Source organism: Notolabrus celidotus, chromosome 17 (genome assembly GCF_009762535.1).
Source record: "Notolabrus celidotus isolate fNotCel1 chromosome 17, fNotCel1.pri, whole genome shotgun sequence".
Classification (NCBI taxonomy): domain Eukaryota; kingdom Metazoa; phylum Chordata; class Actinopteri; order Labriformes; family Labridae; genus Notolabrus; species Notolabrus celidotus.
Window position 1 is genome coordinate 21,752,125 of NC_048288.1, and position 25,957 is coordinate 21,778,081.

The 25,957-nt window shown below is 39.7% G+C and overlaps 1 protein-coding gene across 1 annotated transcript in view; it reads left to right on the forward strand.

Moving 5' to 3' along the window:
- plxdc2 (plexin domain containing 2) overlaps positions 1-25,957 on the forward strand; it is a 126,424-nt gene that overhangs the window by 67,424 nt on the left and 33,043 nt on the right. The window contains exons 4-7 of the mRNA XM_034705802.1: positions 4,556-4,625; positions 13,950-14,072; positions 19,959-20,077; positions 22,571-22,670. Of these exons, the coding sequence (XP_034561693.1) occupies positions 4,556-4,625; positions 13,950-14,072; positions 19,959-20,077; positions 22,571-22,670 (412 nt within the window). The remainder of the gene's footprint in view (positions 1-4,555; positions 4,626-13,949; positions 14,073-19,958; positions 20,078-22,570; positions 22,671-25,957) is intronic.

Genomic DNA, 25,957 nt, shown 5'->3' on the forward strand with positions numbered 1-25,957 from the left:
TGATGAAGGGGTTGGGGGGAGGGGGTGGGATAGGATCCCAGTGTGTCAGTGCACCAGTTATCCTGGCAGTCTAAGCCTATAGCAGCATAACTAAAAGCTGGTCCAAGCCTGAGCCAGCTCTAACTATAAGCTTTATCAAAAAGGAAAGTTTTAAGCCTACTCTTAAAAGTGGAGAGGGTGTCTGCCTCCCGGACCCTGACTGGTAGATGACTCCAAAGGAGAGGGGCCTGATAACTGAAGGTTCATACTAATTTTAGAGATTTTAGGTATGACCAGCAGACCTGCATGTTGTATGTTTGTGTCCTCTCATCAAACAGACACAGACCATGACTTCCAACTGATGTCCCTCCTCTTTAGTTTAAGTACTGATGTGTCCTGAGATAACTTCTGCTATGAATTGGCACCATATCAATAAAATGTGATTAATTGATTGATATTTGTTCAAGCACTATGCAACAAATTTTATGATTCTCACATGGCACATTCATTTCACACCCACTACTGAAACACTACCGTTCTGTCAACCAACAATGACATAATGTGACAGAGCTCTAATACAGCTCTGCATATTTGTTTTTCTTTGACATTAAAACCAAGGTTGGAAAGATTTCCTAATAGTGCTCCAACAGTTTAAGAGCTCCTCTGCGGTGAAGTTTCAAAGCCCTCCTCCCCTGCTCGCTGTAAAAGCAGGTGACCCATGTGAGGAGCATACTGATGAAGTCACACAGAGCACCGTAGACTGACTGGAGAGACAGAGCGGCATGGCAGCAGGGCAGCCGCAGACTATGGAGAGAAAGGAGAAAGAACCCTGAGTGAACAATAGCTGGCGCAGAGATAGAAAAGAGCTCCACATTGTGCATTCTGCTGCTCCACCTTCAGTCATGTAGTGATGGATTGAACTACCCGATCTTAGACGGCAAATTCTTTTAATCCACAGAGCAGCCCGTCTAAGTGGAGAGGGGTTTCTTTCAAATGTAAAAGAGGAAGGCCTCTCTGAAATAAACAATTTACGTATCTCAATTTATAAGCCAGCCAATCAGTGCATAGACAAAAGAGGATATGGAAATTCCGCCTGGATAATTATGTTGAGAGACCAAAAAGCAATTGGAAGTGAAAACAATCCATGCTAAAATTCATCCAGCATGTCAGCAGACTTTTACAAACAGACCCTATTACGATGGCAGTTACAATGCCTGAGAAAGTGTATTAAACTCAGAGTGCTGGAGCTAGACTGGAGGAAAGCTTCCCTCCTGGCTGCTGCCCACCAAAGCTTTGGCCCCCGCCACTGAGAGGAATCGGCCAACGAGGTCGTAAAAACAAAACACAGCCGCAGAGTTCAACTTCATCACAGGAGTGTAGAAAAGTTAAGCTCTGGATCTGCTGTGAAGTCAGTGAGATTCAGCGTGGTTGGCCTCGGGATTACTCCCCTTTGTATCATCGAGGATAATGTATAATCGCTGTGTGTTTACAGTGGATGGTCAATCTCTGTAACAGTTTTTGGCTGCGTTACGGTGGAACAGAAGCATACACAGTTCAGGAATGACATAGTAAATGTATAAACCATCTTCTATGGTAAGCAGTCTGTTCATCATTTGGTCCCAGATTAATTTTATAATGTTATAGTTTATTAAAGCCCTTTTTTGGTTGTGATAATTCCTGTCAACATATTCATAAATACTAGGAAAACCTTTTTGTTGCCAGGAAAATAAAGAAAACTCAGAGATGGTTGAAATGGAAAGTGATGGAAACATGATTTTTATTATCAAAATGATTAAGAATACATCACGTTTTTAACATAGATCATAATTATGACCTATTTGATATCATAATTTTGTTCAGCTTATGCAAACGTAGCAGTTTGGATGACCATGTTACAAATCAAATGGATCCACAGAAGTCTGAGTGAAAAGGCAGAGGACGGAGGGATGACATTGTTTATTATGGCTTAGATTTTTAGACGGTCTCCCTTGAAGATGTTCTTTATGTTGCACAGGGTTGTTCATTTTTGAAAATAGCAATAGCAACAACAACAAAAAAGCCCTTGTAGAGATGCTAACATGGCATTGAAATAAAAATAGATACTGTCACCGCTTGAAAATGAATTCGTAAAGTGGGTGTATATTTTCCAATGTCACTTAAATGAAGTTACAGAAATGGTTGGACCCAGCTTTACACAAATCATTTGTAAACAGTGTGAGAGTAGCGGTCTGTCTGCAGCGGTTTCACAGTCTGAAGAAGAGCCCTAAAGATTTCAATGCCATGTTAGCATATCTACAAGGGCTAAATACTAAGTCAATTCAATTCAATTCAATTCAATTCAATTCAATTCAATTCAAAACCTTTATTTATTCTCGAAAAGACATTGAGGTTTCCCTCATTTCCAATGTCGACGAGATCACAGGCACATTAGAAACAGCAAACAAACACACACAATTATTCACAAAATAATATATTAATTAAAACAGATACAATTTGAGACACAGTGGTCTGAGATCCAAGTCTTAAATTCTACAAAAGAGGGAATGGAAGTCAACTTTAAAGTCTGTTGGTATTTCATGTTTTAGGGGCATCAATGGTAACAGCTTATAACAGCAGGCTAACAAACAAAAAAGTTTATGCAAACTTGCCAATGCAAAGCTAATGATTACCAGAGTCGACATTTTAGTAGACTTGGTTCCCTTTTAACAGCTGCTGCTGAACCTAAAATGTCATCCAGTGAGCATCACAAATTTTAAGTTTTTACAATATTAGTGCCTTAAGTGAAACACTGCTAGCAAATCTTAAGCTAGAAGTTGACAATATTGCTAAAAGAAAATTGACATGTGTCAAGACCAAAATTAAGTACATCAAATATTTAATTCTTAAAGGGGACATATCACGCTTTTTTCATCAATATATATTGGTCTAAGAGGTCCCCAAAACATGTCTTTAAAGTTTATGCTCAAAAAAACACTTTGAAATCAGATTTTGGCATGCCTGAAAAGTCCTCTTCTTCAGTCCTCCTCAGAACACTCTGTTTTCCCTCTGACCACGCCCCCTCAGGAAGTGGATGTGCCTCGGCTGTGCAGCACGTTGATCTAATGTTTACATGTTGGCTGAATATACACGGCTGCTCAGAGATCGCGTTACTTCAACCCCCTGAATCTGATCCTGACGGAGAGGCGCCTGTAGCAGGACCTTTCTGAACGATTGGTCACAGATTTAGTGTTTCTTGTTGTTTTATTTATCAGTATGTAGACGTGTGTCTTGGTACACAGCTACGAACATGTAGCTATGTGGCTATGCTAACTAGCGCTAGCACTTATCCATGATAAATAAAAATCATCCACTAGATGTTCAAATCTGCAGACGTGGGGAGTAAAACCGACCTCTGCCAGAAAGGCAGCAGGACCTTTTATGAAGGATTGGTCACAGATTTAGTGTTTCTTTTTGTTTTATTTGTCAGTATGTAGACGTGTGTCTTGGTACACAGCTACAGCTACAGCTACATCTACTAACATGTAGCTATGTGGCTATGCTAACTAGCGCTAGCACTTATCCATGATAAATAAAAATCATCCACTAGATCTTCAAATCTGCAGACGTGGGGAGTAAAACAGACCTTTGTGTTTATTAAGACAGCCTACAACTAGCATGCCTCCCTCCTAAGCTCCTCGTTAGCACACATTTGTGCAGGTAATGAAAAACGGGGGAGGGATTCAGTATTATTTTATACAGTCTATGGGCTGAACAAGCTCCGAGCTCTGACTCCGTGACAGACCGGATATTGTTGTTACGTAACAAAAACACGGAAGTCTGAAACGGCTCGTTTCACACACATTTACAGAAAGGTGTAGAAATCAAAACAGGGGCAGAATGGATTCTTTTCATTCTCGGGGGGTTTGTAGACATGACAGGGAAACATATTTCAGGTAAAGAACCATTAAAAAGTAAATTTTGCATGATATGTCACCTTTAAGAGTTCCACTTCAGTATTTAACCCTCACACATTTCAAGTCAAAATATGAACACCCTCTTAAAGTTTTAAAGTTGTGTAAGTCATTTTGCGTTTTATTGCTATCATTTGTATTTCTTAGTTCTCCTAGCTAAAACATAATTTCAAAGTTTTGACATTTCAAGATACATACTTTGCATGTGAATATGTAGCCTATGTATTCATGAATTAGATTTAAAATGCAATGACTGTGTGACCTTTTATAAATTGACATGTATTTAAGGTTTAAAATTTTCATGAAGAGTCAGTATAACTGGAAACTTTAATTTTTTACCATCCAGATTTTGATTGTTGTTTCTGCATGTTATAAAATGTCCTGAAGGTCATACACACATTCTCTCTAAAGATCAGTATTTCAGATTTTTACTCAGAAGTGTCAAGTGTTTGCTGCTCAATGTAGAGTTGAAACAGCACCTCAGGGCACGTCTGTATTTTCTTTTCAGATTGTTCTTTTGATCCAAATCCTCTTTTGTTTTCTGAGATGAGAACAGTCTTCAATCTGATCCTCTTCTTACCTCTATCTCTCTGACCGGGGTCGTCTGTCTGTTTTTCCCCTCACAGAGAGTTAATCTGTCCTTCGACTTCCCTTTTTATGGACATTTCCTGCGTGAAATCACTGTGGCGACTGGTGGTAAGTGAACACTGTTTTCTCAATAGTAGTTATTACTGTTGTTATTGGACACACTGTATGTGCTTGGCATATTACACTGTACACAGACAGATTTTTATTACTGCTGGCTTAAGGAGGGAATGTGGTAAGATTTATAAAATGAGTCTGGAATACAGAGGCCTTTATGAAACAGAGAAGGAAAAGTGTGTGTCTCCACGTGTTGCTGGTACTTTGTGTACTTGTGTTTGTTGCTTTTCTTTTTACTCCTGAGTTGTCAAAAATAGCCGCTTGTGTTTGCCACAACATATCAAGATACGTAGCTTTAAGGACCCTGTTGCATCATTTTTAGAAGCAATCATCTTGCTAATTGTTAATGTGGAAATGGAGTCATGAGATAGTAAAAGGAGTGCCTCAGTACAAAGTTCAGGGTTATAAAAAGGTCAAACTAACACATAACTATCATTCATAACATTAGGTTTGATTCCTGTTTAAAATAAATTTAAAAAGTTCATTATTTAAGGAAGTTGACCTCTTTCAAGTAACACACAAGTCATCCATTACTAGAGCTATATCAGTACCTTGCAAGACAGTTAAAGGCAATACACATAAAGGCTGATTTATACTTCTGCGTTGAAACGGCGTACCCTATGCCGGGGGTCCGCGTAGCTCCCGTACCTACGCCGAGGCCTACGCACGTAGCTGACATGCACCTCCTCCAAAATGTAACTCCCCGTAGAGCCGACGCGGACCGCAAGCTCTGTGATTGGTCCGTTCGGCGGCTTTGTCTTTCCCGCATTTTCAACACTTCCAGGATCCCGGACATCGGCCGCACATCGGCCGTGTATTTCATCTCCTCCTCTCTATTCTTCATGTAATCATGTCTGTATGATAAACAGCAACATGTATCAGCTGTAGATTAACATAACATGCTCTGAAACTCTGTGGAAAAGTAAACAGAGATCGTAGTGGGACCGGAAGCAGGCGGCCGGCTATCAGAGAGACCGTACTGCCCTCAAGCGTTTCGGTGGAGAATTGCTGCGCGACACAGACACACCGACGCACAAATATGTGGTGCTCATGTCCGCGTCAGCCCCTGCTGCGTAGGGGAGACGCAGAAGTATAAATCAGCCTTAAGGGTGATTCACATCAGTGAGATAAAAAATGAATACCAGTAACCTTTTTAAACAACAGAGGAGACTATCTACCTTTGACTTCTTTTGTTCAACATCATGATTTCTGGAGCTGAATGGTGGTTTAGACAAACTATAGCAGCAGCAGATAAAGATTTTGCAGTTGAGGATGCTATGCCCCGTACGAAGACATCACCTTTCTATAGACTATTAGACGATCTCTCCCGCTCTCTGCTCCTGTTGTACGGGTTGTAATTCTTGTCTCCCAACCTGCTCTGTAGGGAACACATCTTTGAGGGGTGCAAGTCCATCAAACATTTTGTACTGTTGATTATTCTTTTAGCTGTTTTCCTGTACTCTCATAATTTTATGATCTAGAGGAAGTACCTTATGTGCCCTTTCAAAATAAAAGCACTCTAAAAACAACAAAAAAGTTATCTTAATGTAAGGCAGTAAAAAGGCAAAATGAAAACATCACTGATGACACTTTCATGAGACAGTCTCAAAGCTTGAAAATTGGGAAAACCTAGGATCTGAGAAGTACAGTACTGTATGGTGAATTGATTGTATCATTGCATCCCTTTGGATTACATAATTGTGTCCACTAGCTACATCAAATATAAAGTAATATCGTGAAAATGCATAAAGCTACTGTGCTGTCCTGTACTTACATATGTATTGTGTTTTAACAAAAAAGTCTTATAGCTTTTTTTTTAGCTTTTAAATTCATCACTCACTTTGACTTTTTGGATTAAGAGATATAGAGATGCAGAACAACGGAGGGATAAATAAGGAATCTTCAGATTACTGCCAATGGGATCCAGGATGTCTGTACTCTTGCTTGCGTTCACCAGCGTTTGCTTTCAATACAGACTAGTTTTCCCACATACTCTGAGGCCAGTCAATACTGCTCGGACTGCAAATGTATTACAAAAGCAAACTTAAACACTTCCTGTGTTGAAAATCCACAGCACAAAAGTACAGATCCTACTTTTTATTACAGAATATGTATAAAGAGATTACCTCCTCCTCTTTCTTAGTCCTAGCCTTAATATTTGATATGGCTTACTGCATGTGTAGAGGCTTTAATGCAAAGAACCCATCAGTCTTAACTAATCCCTTTCACACACTGTTGGCACAGCCACAGAGAGCGGTTGGGGGTTAAGTATCTTGGCCCCAGACACTTTGGCATGAGGACACTGGGACCTGGGATTGAACTCCTAACCTTCTGATTGAGAGACGACCAGCTTCACCACCGAGCCACAGCTGCCCAGTGTTATATTTCCATAGTTTGATGTTACGGCCCACTGACTAAGCTGACAAATTCTGGTAGTTTGGAGTGAAAACATGTAGGTGTCTGACAAGGCTGCATCTCACCTCACCCTTTACCGCAGAATAAGACACAAACAATGAGTCATTTTTTTGTCTCTGGGAAATTACTGCAGGAGATTCAGGCTTGAAGAGTCTCGTCTTACACAAACCACAGTGCAAAGACACACCAACAACACTCTGGCAGCTAAGCAGGCAGCCTGATAGAACGACGTTAACAACTCTCACCTTGGCTGGATAGTCTGCTAGAGCGGGGGGAGAGAAAAACAAACCACTCCCAACACTCAGCACCACTAACGCCACACCAGACTTAACTGGAAGAGAAACCAGACCAATGGGTTTGGACTGGAAACAGGAGTGTGTGTGCCAAGTGGCCTTGCACACCCTGATAGACATGGATAAGGAGGTGTGTGTGTGTTAGTGTGTGTTAGTGTGTCTGTGCCTTTGTGTGTGTCTATGTGTGTGTCTGTGTGTGTGTCGGTTGCACACGTGACACAGCAGACGTGTTTGCCGGAGTGTGCAAAGCAATTTTCCACTTGAGTCTTGACGGTGAAACCACAACACCCCAACCAGCTATTATCACATCAAAGACTAAAGCCCTGCTCTTACCCAACTATTTCAGAGATGCTGCGTTTAGCTGCCACTGGAATAATAAAGAAATGTGTCTCTTATCATTTTCATCACCGTCTCCCTTTCCCCACTTGATCCTCCGTCACTGACACAACGTTAAGTTGGCTTTCTCGTGAAGGAACGGACGGCTGCAGAAGGCTGCAAGCACAGAGGAGATAACAGACATTTGCATTCAGGCAGAGATGGAGGGATGAGAGCAAAGAGGAGAGAGTGAAACCAAGAAGGGGGCGACTATCTGTGTTGCACAGACCTCAAGGGGCTTTGTCTCCAAGAAGCCTTCTTCATCTCACTGCATTTCAGGGTCTATCAGTCACCTCGTCTTCCTCCCCACCGTACCACCCCTCTGCCTCACTCTTTGTTGTCACCATTTCTACTTAAGCAGTTATTGTTTCATTTCTGCTTCTGGTTTCAGTGATACAGCACAGTCCATATACGTCCAGTCTGTGTGGACAGCTTGAAGTGAATATCTGTAATGATATATGATCCAACCAAAGCCAGCTGTGCGGACACATATGTCCAGCTGTGGTGCACTATTTACTCGCCCAGCTGTCACAACTTACAGCCAAGAATACAAACACAGACTCAAAACATCAACAGATTTGTCACGTCATGTGGGATGTGATGGGACTTATTATACATTGTTGTTACACAGCTGTTTTGGGTCCTTGATTCGGATTGGTCATCAAATAGCAACCGTTTACAGCTTTGTTTACAGGGGGAAAATCAAGAAAAGAGACAAAAACTCTGACTCACTATCATTTTGTACCATCGCCATTAAAAGGAACAAAGTCAAACCAGGCTGAATAAAGAGTGTGTGATTCACTCCTCACTCAGAACAGCTGCGATTAACAAAAAACATCCTGCAAAACAAACACAGCTCAGTAGTACGGGAAAGAGAAGTTGTCTAAACATGATGTCTAATAAAGTGAAGCTTTGGTCTACAAAGGGAGTTAATGCTGCTAAATCCTGCACATGTTTCTCTTTGCATATACACAGTTTGGGACTTTAGACAAGAGGACATGTAAACACAACTTTACAAGAATTATTCTGACCCTTTCCAGTTCACACAGACCTCCTCTTCTAGCCCTCCCCTTGCTGTAAGTGACGACATCAATGAATCACCTCTCAGTTGTGCGCCCCGCGGCTCTCACCTCTTTAGAGTATTGAGAAACTGATTTTCTTAAGACTGTCAGATCACGTGTTTTTAGAAAAATTGCCAGCAGGAGAGCACAGTCAGGCACAAAGCACTTTGACACAGGGCTTTATGTGTGTCCTGAGACGGGCCTGTGTCGGTGCGTTTTGTCCCGGTTGAGGGATTTTATAAGAGGGTTAAAAGTGAAAGGAAAAAGTGTTGACAAAGCTGGAAAAGAGATGGAAAAAAAAGATAGGACGTGCTGAGTTGAATGTTGGGCAAACATGAGCTGAGATGGAATGTATAGTGGCTGATTTAGAGGAGGTCATTCGTGTCGCTGTACAATCAGATTAACCCTGGCACTATGTGTATGTTTACCTCAATGCAGGCAGGTAGACCAAACACAAGTGCATGTTTATTTTCCATCTCTTTGTGCTCATACTTTGTGATAACAGAGGGTGGATGATTTCGTCTGCAGGGCCAACTTCAAGACCTTTGTACAGCTTAAAATGTGAAAAACTGTTGCACAAATTATGTAAAAGATATAAGCAATGTTTGAACAGTTTACATAATTAAATTATCTTAATCTATCAGGATTAAGTAAGCAGTAATACTCATGACTCTGCATTAAAGCTGCTGTTGGTAGTCACAGAGTAAACATCTGTTCAGAGAGAGGGACTTCGAATGTCAACACTATCCCTCCCAACCAAATTTCCTCTTAGCCCCCCAACACAGATCGGAGTGTGCAGTCATGATAGTGCCGGACTCATAACCAATTTGAGGATGTATTAGGGGCTGTCCCTTAACCAATCAGGACAGAGGATTGGAGATTAGCTATGATTGGTCCGTCATAACGGGAACGAGGGGATTAATAACATTGCTTGATACAAAGGCACTGGAAAACACAGAGATTTCGCAATAGTCTCAAATTACTCCACTTACTGATGAGTACTGATGGGCATTATGACCTTTTCTACAAACACAGCACAAAAAAAGTAACGTTTTTTACACCATTCCTACCAACAGCAGCTTTAAGTATGATGCTTTTTGATAACTTAGCATGAAAACTAGCTAGCATCATTCTGTCTCAGAAGGACACAACATTTGCTTACCAGAAGTAAGACTGTCACTTATAAGCATGTTGCTTGTTTCTTAATCCATATTCACAACTTTAGACTTTTAAGCTAGAAACACAGTTACTCAGCAGAATAACGAACCCTTAAAATATCCTTAATAACTGAATAAGATGTATAGTAAATGTTAAGGTATGCACTTTAATGTGGAGGTAGATGGAATTTGAAACCTTTGGATTGAAGCAGGCTGACCATTTCAAGCCATATGCTAAGCTAAGCTAACTGATGGCTGCTTGCTGTACCTGAGATTATTTGATTGTTAGATTTATGTTACATTAACAACATTTTTTATTAATAATTTGGTTTTTATTGTTAATTAGACAAAAGTCTGAGTGGATGTATACGATGAATTTATTCTGCTGCAGTTTCTGTAGCTGCTAATTAAATATATTTTGTACACAGCCTGTTGGTCTGATAAGAAAGAGATGATAACAAAACTTTCAATTGAAGCCAAATTACTGACAATGAAAGTAGTTTACTGTTGTATTCCTGCATAAATAGCTTTGATGTGTAATTGTTATTAATATGAACAGACCTGATGTTTTTGTCTCTGCGCCAAATGTGATCCCGCTTTAGAAAGCTTTATACTTTTCAATAAGTTGTATGTCTTCAGCCTGAAATATATAAAAACATCTCTGGAGAAGTCAGTGAACATGTTTGATTGGAACAACCCTCCTCCTATTAAACAATAAAGGACCTGATCTTGTACCTGATTCACTCCAGGTAGAGTTCTCAACAGTCAGTACTTCACATGTCTAAATGAAGTCTCATCTTCACTCCCACCCTCCTCCCCTGCTCCTCTCGCCCCCTGTTCGCTGACAGGGCTCTATAAAGAGGTAATTCTCAGCTGGGAGGTCTTTGGGGAAAGATTGATTCCCCCCATGATACTCCCTGCTCCTGGTTCCTAAAGTGATAGATGTGTTTTTATAGCCCGCCTACTGAATGAGAAGACATATGGTGTCATGAAATGAGGGTTTATGGGCCTGGCTTCAATGAGACTTTTCCTTAAAATCTGCTCTCTTTCAAAGCAGTGAGGTTTTTCTTTCCCTTTATGCCTCAGGCAGCTACTTTATAAACTGTAGTTCTGTCAGACGTCTGCAAAAGCACAGAGAGATTCCTTCATACCGTCAGAGGATTATTGGTAATGATTTTATTGTGATATTAATTCAGGACATAACTGAAACTGATATGAAGGAAACATTTAATATATGGTGAAAGAAAGACAAATTCACTTTCATGAGAGTAAGATGAGTGTAAATAAGGGACTCCTTGCAAAAAATGTCTCATATCTTTAGCCCTTTTCACAAATGCCCTCATGAAAATGTAAAGAAAATAAGAGTAAGAAGCAGCTTGTGAAAAAAGATCACACTAGTTGCTTAACAGACTCATGATATAAACATTCCCACCCAACCCACTTCTCTGTGGTGAATTTTTACCAGACTTTTACCTGCTGCTCTCTCATATCCACTCGTCCTGACTTCTTGTATACATTTTACAAGAAAAAGGCAAAGTCAGTTCAGAGCATGTGTGAATTCAGCTACAGTAGACAGTTAAAGGGGAAATATAAAGCACCTGTGAGCAGTTTTTAACTGGTCATGAAAGAGACTGAAATTAACACTGACCCCTGTTTGTGACCTACAAAAGCAAACCCGACCATTCATGATGAGATAGTCTGTTCCAATGGAGTCAGTTTTGATGTCCAAAGTTGCAGCCACAGGGTAGATGTTAGACAAAACAGTCTACTGCTGAAACTTCCCATTTTACTTTCTCTTCAGCAAACATTTTCAACATATGATACATTTGACTGTTCAAAAAAAGACAGGTTGAGATTTAACACCAAGAAAAATACTGAAACATGTACAGGACAAAATTAGCGAGAAATAAGAAGAACTGCAAGTATTGACACGGACCTGAAGTTCCTCACCGAAGCTTTAATTATTATCTGCTGAGTCAGGTTTTAAGGTGCCAATAAAATGTTTCTTCTACCTTTAAAGAAAATTTTGCCCCCACAAAAAAATCTTATCCTACTTTCTTTTAACAGTCCTATGGGTTTCTTATTGTAAGTATTTGCTATCAAAAATGTAAAAAAAAAAGTGTTTTTTTCAGTGTTGTCAATGTTCTGGTCGGACACTGACCCCCTCACCCCCATTTAAGTCATTAAACATTACAGTATAGAAATAGTCATTCTTGTTGCTGGTGGCCTTTTGTGGGCATCAGTAAATGTAACTGTTTTTAATTCTGAATTAATAATTCCGAATTAAATAATTCCGAATTAAAGTTTTCTCCTTCGTGTTTACATGGAAATAGTAATTCCGAATTGAGGTTTACATGGAAAACACGTTTAATTGTTTTTATTTAATTCCTCTTAACGTCTGGGGGTTGGGAAGGGTTCTTCCAGAAAACAGACTCCAGTTCCTGCTTCTTTCATTTTCGGTTACAACCAAGCGGCAAACTCTGGTCTATATATATATATAATATATAATATGAGCCCGCCAGCGCGGAGTATGTGCGTCATCGCGACAGGACAAGGTAACGAGCATGCGCAGAACGACCGGAATTAATTTAAAGCGGAATGAACGTATACATGATAGAGGAATTATTCAATTCGGATTTAAAATCAGAATAAACCAACCACTTACATCGGATTTAAGTTTAATTCGGAATTATCATTTTCATTCGGAATTAGGTGTTTACATGGTCATTTTAAATCTTTTTAAAGAGGATTTAATCTTAATTCGGAATTAAAGAGGAATTAAAAGTCTCATGTAAACGTAGCCAGTATCAGGATTATGGTTTGTTTCACAACCAGTTCTCAAAACCAGTCCATTACCATAAAAATCCTGCTAAGTCACATCTTCATTAAGACAACTGTGGTAACATCAGGACAATTATGGATGTTCCTTTTCCCAATTGCCGAAACTGGACTAATTAGGTGAATTAAACACGTCTATTTGAAGAAACTGTCCCAGCAAATGTGATTAACTCTTCAAACTGTTCCACAAAAGTAAAATAGATTGTGTCATGTGATTGTCTTACACATATGCACTTTGTTCTGAGTGAAAAAAAGATCTTAAGGGCATTTTAAAGTTTGTTTTGGATTCTTTTTAAGATTAAGGCAAAGCTAATGAGATTTTAAAAAAGCATTTGCCCTGGATAAATCTTAAAGTAGCATCTGACTCTGCTAAACTTCGTCGTCAGCTGGGAAATTAAGACCCTGTTTGATTCTGTTGTCATCAGTGCTTTATTCGTTATGCGAAGACTGTTCCCTCGTGATGAATTGTAGGCGTTTCCCTCCTTTTCTCAAGTCCATTAATAACCGTGTTTACAGCTTGCTAAGTGATGCAGCTCTAGTTTGCGTTGACGGAGCACGTCCCTCTCTGTGGAAAGATCTATTTGTGCCACGTTGAAGGGAAGAATAAATTGAGAGAGTTAACGTAATCCCTTTTTGTTGTCATCGTGTCTTCGTTAGCGCCTGTGATTGATGAGGTAAAATAAAAACACACACAGGAGGATGGAAGAAGTGAACTTGTAGCATTGAAGACAGCAATGTAACAGGGATATATAACTACTCACTTGGCAAATCTACCTCTGAGTCGCCCAGATTTGCCCTTCTGTTTTTGATAAAAGATAATAGCACTAATCAATCGCTATCGCTAGCTGAAGTGGCCTGCAGCTTAAGACCAGAGACAGAGAGAGGAAGCTAAGTGTGTAAATGAGGAGCTTTTAGATTTGGACTAGAGGGAGGACTTGTTGTCCTCCTGAGAAATACTTTAGCTGATAACAGCTTTACAGAGGGAGGAAAGGTAAAGGAGGAGGGAGAGATTTATGTTTGTTTTTCTGACTCGCTAAAGGGTAAATCCACTTTAAAACAATTGATCAAAGCAAGGACACCACAACAAATGTTACATTGAACACTTAAATTGCGTCTGTAGTTCTCTTCTTCATTACAATTTGTACTCATGGTACATTTTTGTGTATTTTTCTTTCTCAGGGTTCATCTACACAGGTGACGTGGTCCACCGGATGCTAACAGCTACACAGTACATCGCCCCTCTAATGGCGAACTTTGACCCCAGTGTCTCCAGAAACTCTACTGTCATCTACTTCGACAACGGTAAGAGCACTCAACATTAAACTCTCACCGGCACAAACACACACTTTGAGCTTTAAGCTAGCATTTTATTCTGGTTACAGTAAAAGAAAAACCAAGTTGCTTGTGGGAGTGATTTTTGGAAACAGTCATGTTAGCAATGTTAGCAATAAACACTTTTTGTTCATTTATTTAGCTTTATACGTGTTTATATATATATATTATTATCTTTTTATTTATTTATTTATTTTATGTATTTACCCCTTGCAATTAACAATTAGGAATTTGTCATCCAGCCTTATCTGTTTCATTATCATTATTGATATAACATGTATTTATTTACATTCCTATTATTATTATTTTGTTTTTCTCCCTCTTTCATGGCTTACTTTTTATAGTTTATTTCTGCTCTGTTTTTTGTTTTGTTTTTAAACATCAATTGATTTTCTTTCTTTGTTTGTTTGTTTTGTTTTTGTTCTTGCCTTGGTTTTCCTCTTATTATTAGTATTACTATTATTACTACTGATTTTTTTATTTTTTTATTGTTGACCATATTCGTGCCTTGTTTACATGTTACTGTATCTACTATCACTTGGTCACCCTTTCTTGAAAAGCACATTTCTTGCACACACACACACAAAAAAAAGTGAGCATTACGGTGCTAAGTGAATACTGTTAATGAAGCATTTTCTGGGGTTGGAAGTTGGACGATCATTTACGCCCACCTGTCAGTCAATTTAGCCACGCCCCTTTAGATTAGAGAACTTTATTGATCCCCTGTGGGGGAAATTCATATGCCACAAGGGTCTGTTCAGAGAATCAACAAACAATAAGACAGTACAGTCACAAAAACACGACAAATAAACAAATAACACAGTCACACCATTTGAGGCCTGATTAACAGCTATGGATCAGATTCATGGCTACAAGTGTTCATTAAAAAGTCTCACTGCTGCAGGAACAAAGGACCTTCTAAGACGTTCTGTGGAGCACTGCGGCATCACCAGTCGCTCAATGAAGGAGCTTCTCAGTCCATTAAAAACACTTTGTGCTTCTGCATTAGCTTAATTTTTCAACAGTGGAGGTTACTGCTCAGTTTGAACATACAATGAAAAAAACATGCTTTTACCAATTTTAGCATGCCCTCACTCAACATTTTACTTAGATTTTGGGGATTTAATTTGCAGGAAATGCTCAAGAACACAATTAAATTGTATTTTCATTTAACCCTTTCGTTTATAGATCTTAGAGAAAATACATGATAACAAAATCGATTTTACCCATCACTTCACCAAGACTTAAAAAGGAAACACATATTATCGTTAATGGTCACAGGATTCTTATTGCACTCTCAATGACCTTTCTAAAATCCCCTTGAGTTCAGCGTTCTCATTTTAAGCTAATTGATGCCATTCCTCTCCGGTCTTACCTTCTTCTCTGATTGTTATCCATCATATCAGTCACTGCTGTCTAATACTCTGCAGCACAGTGACTGACCAACACTGTGACCTTCTGCAGTGGAGCTCATCAGACTTGAACAAAAGTGGCAGCTGATCGATTTCTCAGCCTGCCTAATCCCCAACACACTGTCCATCAGTCAATGTCCCGCCAATACAGAAGGGGAACTGTACTGCCTGTCATGTTGTTGGAGAGTCAGGGCTTCTCCCCCATCAGACTGTGAGCAGCTTAATGAGACACACAAACAACACTGTGGGAGCCTTGAGAAACCTTAGTGTGTGCAGTTTTAGAAGATGAATTTTCACTAAACTTTATTTTGTTAATTTCTTTCTTCTAAATACATACATGTTCATGGTTAAGGATGGGCTGCCATTTAACTAACATGAGGAGCAGAGTCTTCAGCCGCTCTGCTCCCCAGCTCTGGAACTCTCTCCCACCTGACCTCCATAATACTGACTCACCCCTATATTTTAAATCCAAGCTCAAAACTCATCTGTTTAAACTGGCTTACTCCATCCGACCACAACTCCACTGTCCATTCTTTTAAAACTTTCTAAATTGTATTTTATTACTCTTTCTTATTTAAACTCTGTTTGTTTTAATGTTGTACGGTGACCTTGAGTGTCAAGAAAGGCGCCTATAAATAAGATGCATTATCATTATTATTAACTAGTCCTAGGTTTGACTGGATTTGCCAGTGGGACCATTGTAACAATACTACGGTAATAACAATAAAAATAATGACAATAACAGTATCAATAATCATCATCACCATAATCATCAATGCATCCTAAAGCCATCCAACACTCATTTAGAAACACTCTGGACACGTCTGTAATTGCAGCTCACCCTGGGACGGGAACAACATTTACCGTGGCATTCTGATGCCATTAAATGTTCTTTGGAAGAACCCTGCATAGCTTTAAGAAAAACACAAAGAAGTATAAAGTTGTGTAGTGCCCCTAAGACTTAATGAAACAAATCAAGTTTAGAAAATGTTCACAGTGAAACTCTGGAGTTGGCTTTCATAATAGAGTTGGATTTGATTTGTTTGTGCGGAGTTCATACAGCATGTAAAACTTGTAAGTGGAATTAGAAACAAGGCCAGTGTGTACTCCCTCCACGCCTCCTCAGCCTCTTGTATTTTTAGACAGAAAGCCCCAGATAGCTACAACCTCCCCTCCTGAACTCAATGCATTTTAAGCAGACTTATATTTGGCTTTACTCGTCTTACTGACTAAGCACTGTGTGTCATAACGCAGCAGCAATTTGGTGCCGTGCTCCTCCTTCTGATACTCACTGCTTCCTGCTTCACTTTGCGTTCTTTAATTGATTACATTCTTCAAAAGTCTGTTTTTATTTCCTTCCCAAAAAGTGGGCCCAAATGTGTTGATGAGAGCCGGGGTTTCAGTCCTCTTGAAAATGTTTAGAGGTGGCTAGTAGAGTCCAATATGATTCATCATGTCTACATGTTCTTTAGAAAGTAGGAAGTTGGGAAGGAAATTGTCTTGCTTGATGTTTCTAGTAGCCAGTAGCTGTGGAAATCACGACATTCAGAAGGGATATACAACTTTTTATCACTAAAAGGATGAGTCAGCAACTTTTTGTATCTTTACCAGGATATAACAAACTGTGAAATATCATGTTCCTATGAATTTGAGAAGTTTTTTGATAACATTTGTCTTGCATTTATTTTGGCATGCATACTCAACATGGCTAATTGATAATTAAAAGTCATTTTGTCTAAGTCAGGAGTAAGCTACAAGTTAACACTCAAGGAACTGTAGTTTTTTGCACTTAAGATTTTTTTTCCCTTGAATGAAAATCTTTTTTAATTATTTAATGGGAAGTATAACTCTACAGTTAAAGACCAGGGCCCTTATGCACAAACGGCACCATTAGTCTTAACGTACCGTAATGGAAGGGCCAATTTGGCCTTAGCGTTAGCCGCATGCATGACTGCAGATAATTGGCCAATTAACTAGTGAATGAAAGCGGGGCTGGTGCAAAACATCATATGCTCAGGGAACCTGTAAACATGGTGAGCTGTACCAGTGTGACAGAGAAGTTCAAAAAAAACTAATTTTCAGTGGAAGAAATGAACATTTTATTACAAGAATATAGAATGAACAAACAGCTGTTATCAGCAAGTCAATCGTCAAAGATAAAAAACAAGGAGAAAGGGAAAGTTTCGCTTAAGATCTTGAACCGGGTAAATGTGTGTGGTGTTTCTGGTGCACAGTAGAAGACCTACAAAATAAAATAATGTCTGCATATTTCGTCTTAAAAGGTAACGCATAAGCACAATGTCCGCCATTTAAACAGGTGCTGTAATCCTGCCGTTAGCACCTGTCATGGGTGGGTCTACCTCCATTAAATTGAATGCTTTGTTGGGGCGTTACCCTGGCTCATGCATACCACTAATCAATTTTTTTTCACCACTAGTACAAATGGCACATTTTCATCGCTAATGGCTGGATGTGCATACGGACCCAGACCCCAAGTCCTCTGACCTTCTTCTCTAACATATCCAACATTTATGTAGCAAAGTACCTCAACCCCTACCACCATTAATGAGTACCCTCAGCATGTAATCCCCAGTGCTCTCCAAAGTGTCAGCAGAGAACCTAAATCTCATCTCTTTTCTGGATGGAAGAGCACTGGCTTTGTGACTTAAAAATTGATGAGTTATGTTAACAAACCTCCATTGCTCTGGACATGTGCCAAATTACTGTCTCAGACGGGGGAATGGCTTCCACATCAATAGGTTTGAAAAGTCCACTATAAATCAGAAAAGTACTAAGAGTAATGGGAGCCTGCTGTCTAGAGGGTGAATCCTAATGCCCCTCATTCAATGTGTATCAAAGCCATGCAAGAACTACTAATGACTTTCGTAAATAAAAGATGATAAACATGGCTTTTAGGTTTTCGTTATGTCTTTTATTCATACTTGTTTTAGTGGACACACAATAGAGGCTGCAACAGAGTCATTTATTGGTCTTTTAAGGGCCTGTGTCCTCTAATGGCTTTTTTTGCCTTGGTAGCCCCTACTTTCTAAACTAATCTAATGCATTCCAGCCATTTCAGAGCTCAGCCTCCTAAGCCCAGAAAACCCTCTGTGTTAGCAGTTATTTTGTTTCTCAGTGCTAAATCACTGTCATGCTCGCCAATGTCACTCCTCTATCATCGACCAATCAACATCAACAAGGGGCGGGACTTCTGATGTCGACAACAACAATGGTGGGGGTCTGTACAGAGGAGAAACTAACCACTCTTGGTTTTTGTAGGTACAATTTCCTGGTCTAGATCTGTTGCTAATGCCACAACAATAATTCTATCAAACATTTTTACATCGTCACTTAATAATAAATATGAAGCATACAAACATTTAAAAACAGACTTAAAGGTAACTGCTAAGTGAAGCAGTTTTCTTGCAGGACAACTTTGGTGACCATGCTACAGGAAGTGTTGTTCAGAGGTGCTCTAAAATCAAGGTTGTAGGTGCTGCCAGCATTAAAAATGCCATTAGTGGACACAGGCGCTAAATTCTCTGGACTTCAGAATGTCAGAAAACAAACCTTAAACCTGAAGTTCTGTAGTTTTCTATCACATTAGATGAGGAGAAGAAGCATATCTTCTCAGTTTTAAGGATGTTTGTTTAAAAAAAATATTTAAGGATTACCAAGATAAAAAAAGGTGCTGACTATTTTCATAAGTATCGTCGTTCTCAGTACCAGTAGTTCTAGTTAAGTGTGGACAAAGGTTTGAGATATTTCATGTCATGTTTTCTTCATTAGGCAGAACTACAGTGGCTTTCTTGAAAACTGATGAAAGGTGTATCTTTTAGATATTAGAACCTGGTGAATGTTAGCCCTCTGTCTTACATTATTCCTCTTAAAAACTGTCCTCAGACTGTGTTTTTGTAGGTTTTCTTGTTTACATTTAGATTCATTGGGCGGTTCATGAACAAAATATGTCACTTTAGTCAAGATTGCCAGATCTTCATACTCCTCTCCTGTATCTATCACCACACTTTGATTTGGTTTTGTCTGAAGTTTCAGTTTGATATATTTTTCACGCCGCTCTCTTGGTGTGTGTTCATATCAGCACACACACTGCCTCACTGTCAATCATGTCACACCCACAGGGGAAACAAAGTCTCTGCCAGGAAACAATCCCGCAAAAACATATCCCCTTACAAACATTTCTGCTACATTGATGTCTTCTTGTTCACAGGCTTCTGCTTGGTCAGCGGTTCATTTCACGCTACATCAGAGACATTACAGATGATGTTTCAAAGCAGGGAAACATAATACAGTGTTATAATAATCTGTCTGCAGACAGTATAGCTGTCAGTGGTGTCTTTATTTTCTTTGAATCTACGTCATTCTGTTTCATTCCTCATGTGGTGATAAGCTGTCTGTGTTTACATTGTGGTTCTGTCTGCTTTAGGTACAGCGCTGGTGGTGCAATGGGACCACGTCCACCTGCAGGATAACTACAACCTGGGGAGCTTCACTTTCCAGGCGACACTGCACAACACTGGCAGGATTGTTTTTGCATACAAAGAGGTCAGGACTCATTAATCCATATCCAGTTTTTATCTTCAGATTCTGGTCTTCCAAAGAGATGAATATCTGTAATTTTCTCACACTTATACTCTCTCTCCCATCCTGGTGTTATTTTTGTGAATGATAGGCCTGCATAGCCATAGAGTGTCTGTGTTTTGTATTCACAATATGCACAAAAATGTAAGAAAAGTCATAATCAGGCTTGTTGGAATGACATATTTTTAAAGCAAAATATACACCAGCCAGCCATACTATCATGATCATTGACAGGGGAAGTGAATAACATTTATTTATGTTGGAGCAGCACCTGTCAGAGGATGGGTTATGTTAAGAAGCCAGTGAACATTTGCCCTTGAATTGGGTGTGTTGGAAACAGGAAAAATTACCTACCTTAAGGATATAAACGACTTGAAGAAGGTCAACTATGTGCTGGCGAGATGACTGTGCCAGAGCATTCCCAAAACTGCAGCTCAGGATGTTCTTAGTCTGCAGTGGTCAGTACCTACTAAAAGTGCTCCAAGGCACACGGAAAACCAGTGCACATGGCGAGAGAAAGAGCCTCATGTTGTCATTCCAACTAACTTAAAAAGTTCAATCTAGTTCTGATAGAAATGTTCTAGGAAACAGAGCATCGCAGTTTGTTGTATTTGGGGCTGGGTAGCCTCTGACCGAACAAGGTGCCCATCCTGACCTCCATCCACAGCCAGAAGCACCTAAAATGGGCACTTAGGCATTTAATCTGGACAATACATGAATGGAAGAAGATAACCTAGTGCAGGGGTTCCCAAACTTTTCAGCCTCTGGCCCCCAAAATATAGGTGCCAAGGACTTGCGACCCCACTGTCCCTCAAAATGATTTAATGTGGCTTCATTTAGCTGGTCTGCAGAAATTGAACCTACCTATATGAGCATGTGGATGTGGTTCCTGTATTTCTACTGATGCTTTTGATGATTAAATGTTCACTAACCCTAAACTTAGGAGTCATCTGGCAAAAAGAAATGCAGAAAACTCATTACATTTTTTCTATTTTCAAGGTATTTACTACTATTTTTGTCGATATTCTTTACTATAATGAGTAAAATGTACTATTTTTAGATAATACACTGACCTGACCCACACTTTGGGAACCCCTGACCTAGAGGAGTACAACAGTGTTGCCTTGGCCTCGGTCTTCAGGTTCCCCAGATCTTAATCCAACTGAGCATTGGTGGTATGCGCTGGATGACCAAGTATGATCCATAGAGGTCCCACCTTGCAAATTCCAGGACTTATATGATCTGCTGCTTATGTCTTGGTGCTCAATACCACAGGGCACCTTCAGAGGTCTAGTGGAGTCAATGTCTTGTCAGGTCAGGTCAGGTCAGGTCACAACTGCTTTGACTCTGACCTGACGGGAGGGAGCCAACACAATATTAGGCAGGCGATCATAATGTTATGGCTGATGAGGAAGAAGTAAATCAACAAATTGATATTTGATGTATTGGCAGTATGTGTCATGGAAAACTGACGTCTTAAAGCATTACACATAAAAGCAAATACACCCCACTACCAATTTCTAATTCTCTGTTTTGAATCCTGTCATTTTTCATTGTCCCCCTTTAACCCTTTCCTTTTCAGCTGAGGAAAAAAAGCATACTCATAATGTTCTCAGTTTTGGTCATTATACAGTGAACTGCAACAACCATAACTAACTACAATAAATTTAATGATAGCCATTCCTCAAAAAAATATCCCATAATGTCCTCCTATGGTTTTCATATGCTTGATTTGGTTGTCACATGATTAAAGGTTATGTTGGAGGATTCTATGAGATGTCCCAAATGGAGTCTATTAATTTGAACATTTTAAAAATGGTCCAATAAACACATTGATTGGACTGTGAAAAGAAGAAGGTGATAAAATATATTGTCCAGCAGAGGCAGATGTAAGAGTTTAAAATTGCAATAACAACTTAATGATACATGATGATTGTAATGGTACCAGCAGCAGACCAAGGACTCTTTTATAATTTGTTATTTTCTTATATTTGAAGAGTTTTTCCCACTTTGTGGCTGTAAAATGGTTCATATAAGAATAACCAGAGGATACATGAAATCTGAGTTTTACATGAACATTATGAGTTCAAGGTTCGTTTAAGAATCTTACCTCTTCAGCTTCTGAATTGGTCCCCAGTCACAGTGTACTCTCTTTGTTCAACTCACTCCCACAGTGTTTTGTGAACTCCTGATAATATATGTCAGGGTCTCTGTTGCTGTCTGTTTCTATGATAAATCAGTTGTCAAAAACATGTCCCTTTTTCTCATCTGAAATGTTTATTCTGCACAAAAGAGGCCGTATGCCTATTAGAGTTATATCCTGCTTCGATTGATTCCTGTGAGACGTAGGTAATAAATTGGTTGAATTGAAGTGCTGTCAGACTGGTGTGGCCTGCTTCTGTTTCCCGGACAGACTGTCGTGCCTCTGGTAATTGATTCTCCTCGCTTCTATTCCAGATCCCCGTTGAGGTGTCACAGATCAGCTCTGTCAATCACCCGGTAAAGGTGGGCCTGTCTGATGCCTTTGTGGTGGTCCACAAGATCCAACAGATACCCAGTGAGTCTTTTATAACCCTTTCTAGTTAACATGTTCTGATCTGAATTTCTGAACCCATGATTGACTTGCACAGCTAAACCTTTCCCTTTCACAGTGATGGTACAATCAGAGTAACTTTAATTAGGCAGGGAAAGTGTGTCAAACAACTCCACCGCATGCCAAAAGCTGGGAACCTCAAAATTATGAATAGCTTGTCAGGCAGTGTCATTTTGTAGCCTTGCCAAAACCAAAAACACAGGAGCAAGGTTGCCAGGAATAAATGTTACACTCTTTTCTGGAAAGTGAACGCCAAACATCGATTCAGGGGAGCAAAGCTGTCAAAATTTGTTATCCTTGGTGGTGTGACATTTGACAATTTTATTATTGAGGATTTTCTAACTGGTTATGAAAGAGACTGAAATGAATACGGATGCTTCTACATGAGCGACAAAAGCAAACAAAAGAATCACTTACTACGCAGATTGTTTTTATACAGCTACTAGTATTGCCTGTAGCAGCTGCTGTCGTGACAAGGCCAAACAACTTTTGTTTGTACTTTCCATAGCAAAGATTAACGCTGACTGTTAAAAGAAAGCAGGATGACGTTTACCAACATCAACATCTCTTTTGAAAGAGTTAAAAATGTACTGCTTTGTCCACAGGGGACACCAAAATGGACACATATGGGAAGTTCCTCACAGGAGCTTTAAATTATGTTGGCTTATTAAAGCTGTTCAGAGAGAGGGACTTCGAATGTCAACACTATCCCTCCCAACCAGATTTCCTCTTAGCCCCCCAACACAGATCGGCGTGTGCAGTCATGATAGTGCCGGACTCATAACCAATCGGAGGACGTAGTAGGGGCCGCCTCTTAAACAATCAGGACAGAGGATTGGAGATTAGCTATGATTGGTCCGTCATAATGGGAACGAGGGGAATAATAACATTGCTTGATACAAAGGCATTGGAAAACACAGATATTTCGCAACAGTCTCAAATTACTTCACTTACCGATGAGTACCGATGGGTATTATGACCTTTTCTACAAACCCAGCAGAAAAAAAGCATCTTTTTTACACCATCTCTACAAACAGCAGCTTTTAGTCAACCAGAAAAATTGTGATCTTCAAATACATCACAGCCACTGTACACAGGTCTCCAGCTTTGTGAAATGCTGACTAGGATATGCAGCTTTAGCTTAAATAATGTAGCAAAGCTTTCTCAGTTTAGATAATGTCAGGTGGAATCATCAAAAATTAGCTGAAATCCAATCCAATTCACTTTATTTGTAGAACATATTTTATCAAAAGATAAACATCAGCAAATAGCTAGCTAATGACTTTGCACATTTTGGCCAATGAAAATTTGAATCAGCTTTGTTGACTTCTCTGTGAAATTGATTCAAAGATGGATGAGAATATCTAATAGAAAACCATCAACTGTATGTACTACATGGGACTTATTTAAGCGATGTCACCATAGACTGTATAAATAGTGGACGTAGTATCCGTGACGTCACCCATCTGTTCCTGAGCGCTGTTTTGAAGCCAATTGAGGGCGGCAGCCATATTGGAAATGTGGAACTCAACCAAGTTTACTGTGACGTAAAGAGGCGGGGTTTGAGCCTCCTAGCCAATAGCTATGTGTTCCAGCCTGTCAGTCAAGTCAGTCATGTCCATATTTGGGCAAAAACTTGTAATCTTAATATCTTCTGAACCGTCGCATTAGATAAAATCCCCCCCAAGGGGAACAAGGCTGTAAAAATGTTTATTAATGCTGCAAAGATCGACTTTTTTGAATTGGTGTCTATGTGGTTTCCAGTGTTTCTGCAGCCAGCCTCAAGCGGATTCTTGATGAATTGCAGTTTATAACACTTCAACATGTGCTTCATAGTTTGAGACTGGAGGTTGTCGCTTGGATGTCACCCATTAGCTTCTGACGAGGCTTTCAAAATACCAAAGATGGGGGTTTCCGAATTGAAAATACTGACTCTAGCTTAATTTGGGGTAATCTGGGAACTGGCAAAGAGTTGGAGTTGAGGCCATAGCCTTACCACATACAATGACTACACACCCAGCTGTCAGTCAAATCAGCAATGCCCCTAATTGATGTATAATGATGCAAAGCTCTTAGAGTTGTCAAAAAGAATCCCTCCCCCTAAACTGCTTTTTTTTTAAAACCAGGCTGTAAACATTTTCAGTTTTGCTGTGAAAGCTGTAATTTAATCTTGCAGCCTGATTGGGGTTCCTTTGCTTTTGGAGCCAAGCTTGCATGGGCAGACACAGAAGTCGAAGGGGTGAGCTAAGCAAAGTGTCACTAAGCTGACTGAGTGTATCGTTTCATCAGCTTTTTATTGAGCCTTTAAACTGTGTCTCATAGCTTTGAGTTCAGCCTTGTCTGGCTTGCTTTAGCTCCAACTGTCACCACCTTTCCCACTATACTCTCTCAGTGGGCAGAGCCGTGGGCACAGCTCCAGATCTGCCTCTCCCGTTTGCTTTCTAGTTACTGCAATTTAGGCTCATTAAATTTAAAGGCAGTGTGAGCAAAGGGGAGAACTTCAAACCTTTTCCTCCACAGTCAACTCCCTCCCTTACTTTTGATTCAAAGTCTGCCACAATAACGAGTTGCCAAATATAAATTATTCTGTAATTTAAACTCTGTTTTCATTCAGGGTGTAACTTGGATAGCGTTTATTGCTAATACTTTCTAACTTACCCCATTGCACAACATTTTGGCATATTGGTCTAGTTGAATAGGGAGACAAAATAACAGCTACATGGTTTTGTTCTCAAAGTTTTTAAGTCTGGTTTAATAGTTAAACCAAACATCAGATCCTCTGAGACATGGGGTGTTTTAAGTAGACTGACATGTTGTCTGTTTCCTCTGAGGTTTTTAAAAATGTCTTTCCAGAAGGCTGAAGTTGGCACTGAAAGATTGTATTTTAAACCTGTTAGCACGGTTCTCCCAGACTTCATAAAGCGAGCTGTCTGTGATGCCTGTGACACAGCATGATGAAACCGGCGGGTGTCTGCTCACAGAGTGATGAAACTCAAATGGAAGCAGATTAGAGCAGAGATGTTTTGTTAAACATCAGTAATGTCTCTGGATGGGTTTCTCTTTTTTTATGTCAAACTTTTCTCTTTCTCAGAAAATTCTGAAACAACCACAGCACTGGATCTGCTTTTTATGTGACCAAACTCTTGAATACCCCACATTTCAAAAAGAAATGGAACAGCAGAAAGATGTTTCCAAATGCAAACAACGTAACACAACACCTCCTTTGCCCTTATTTACACTTACATGTCTCT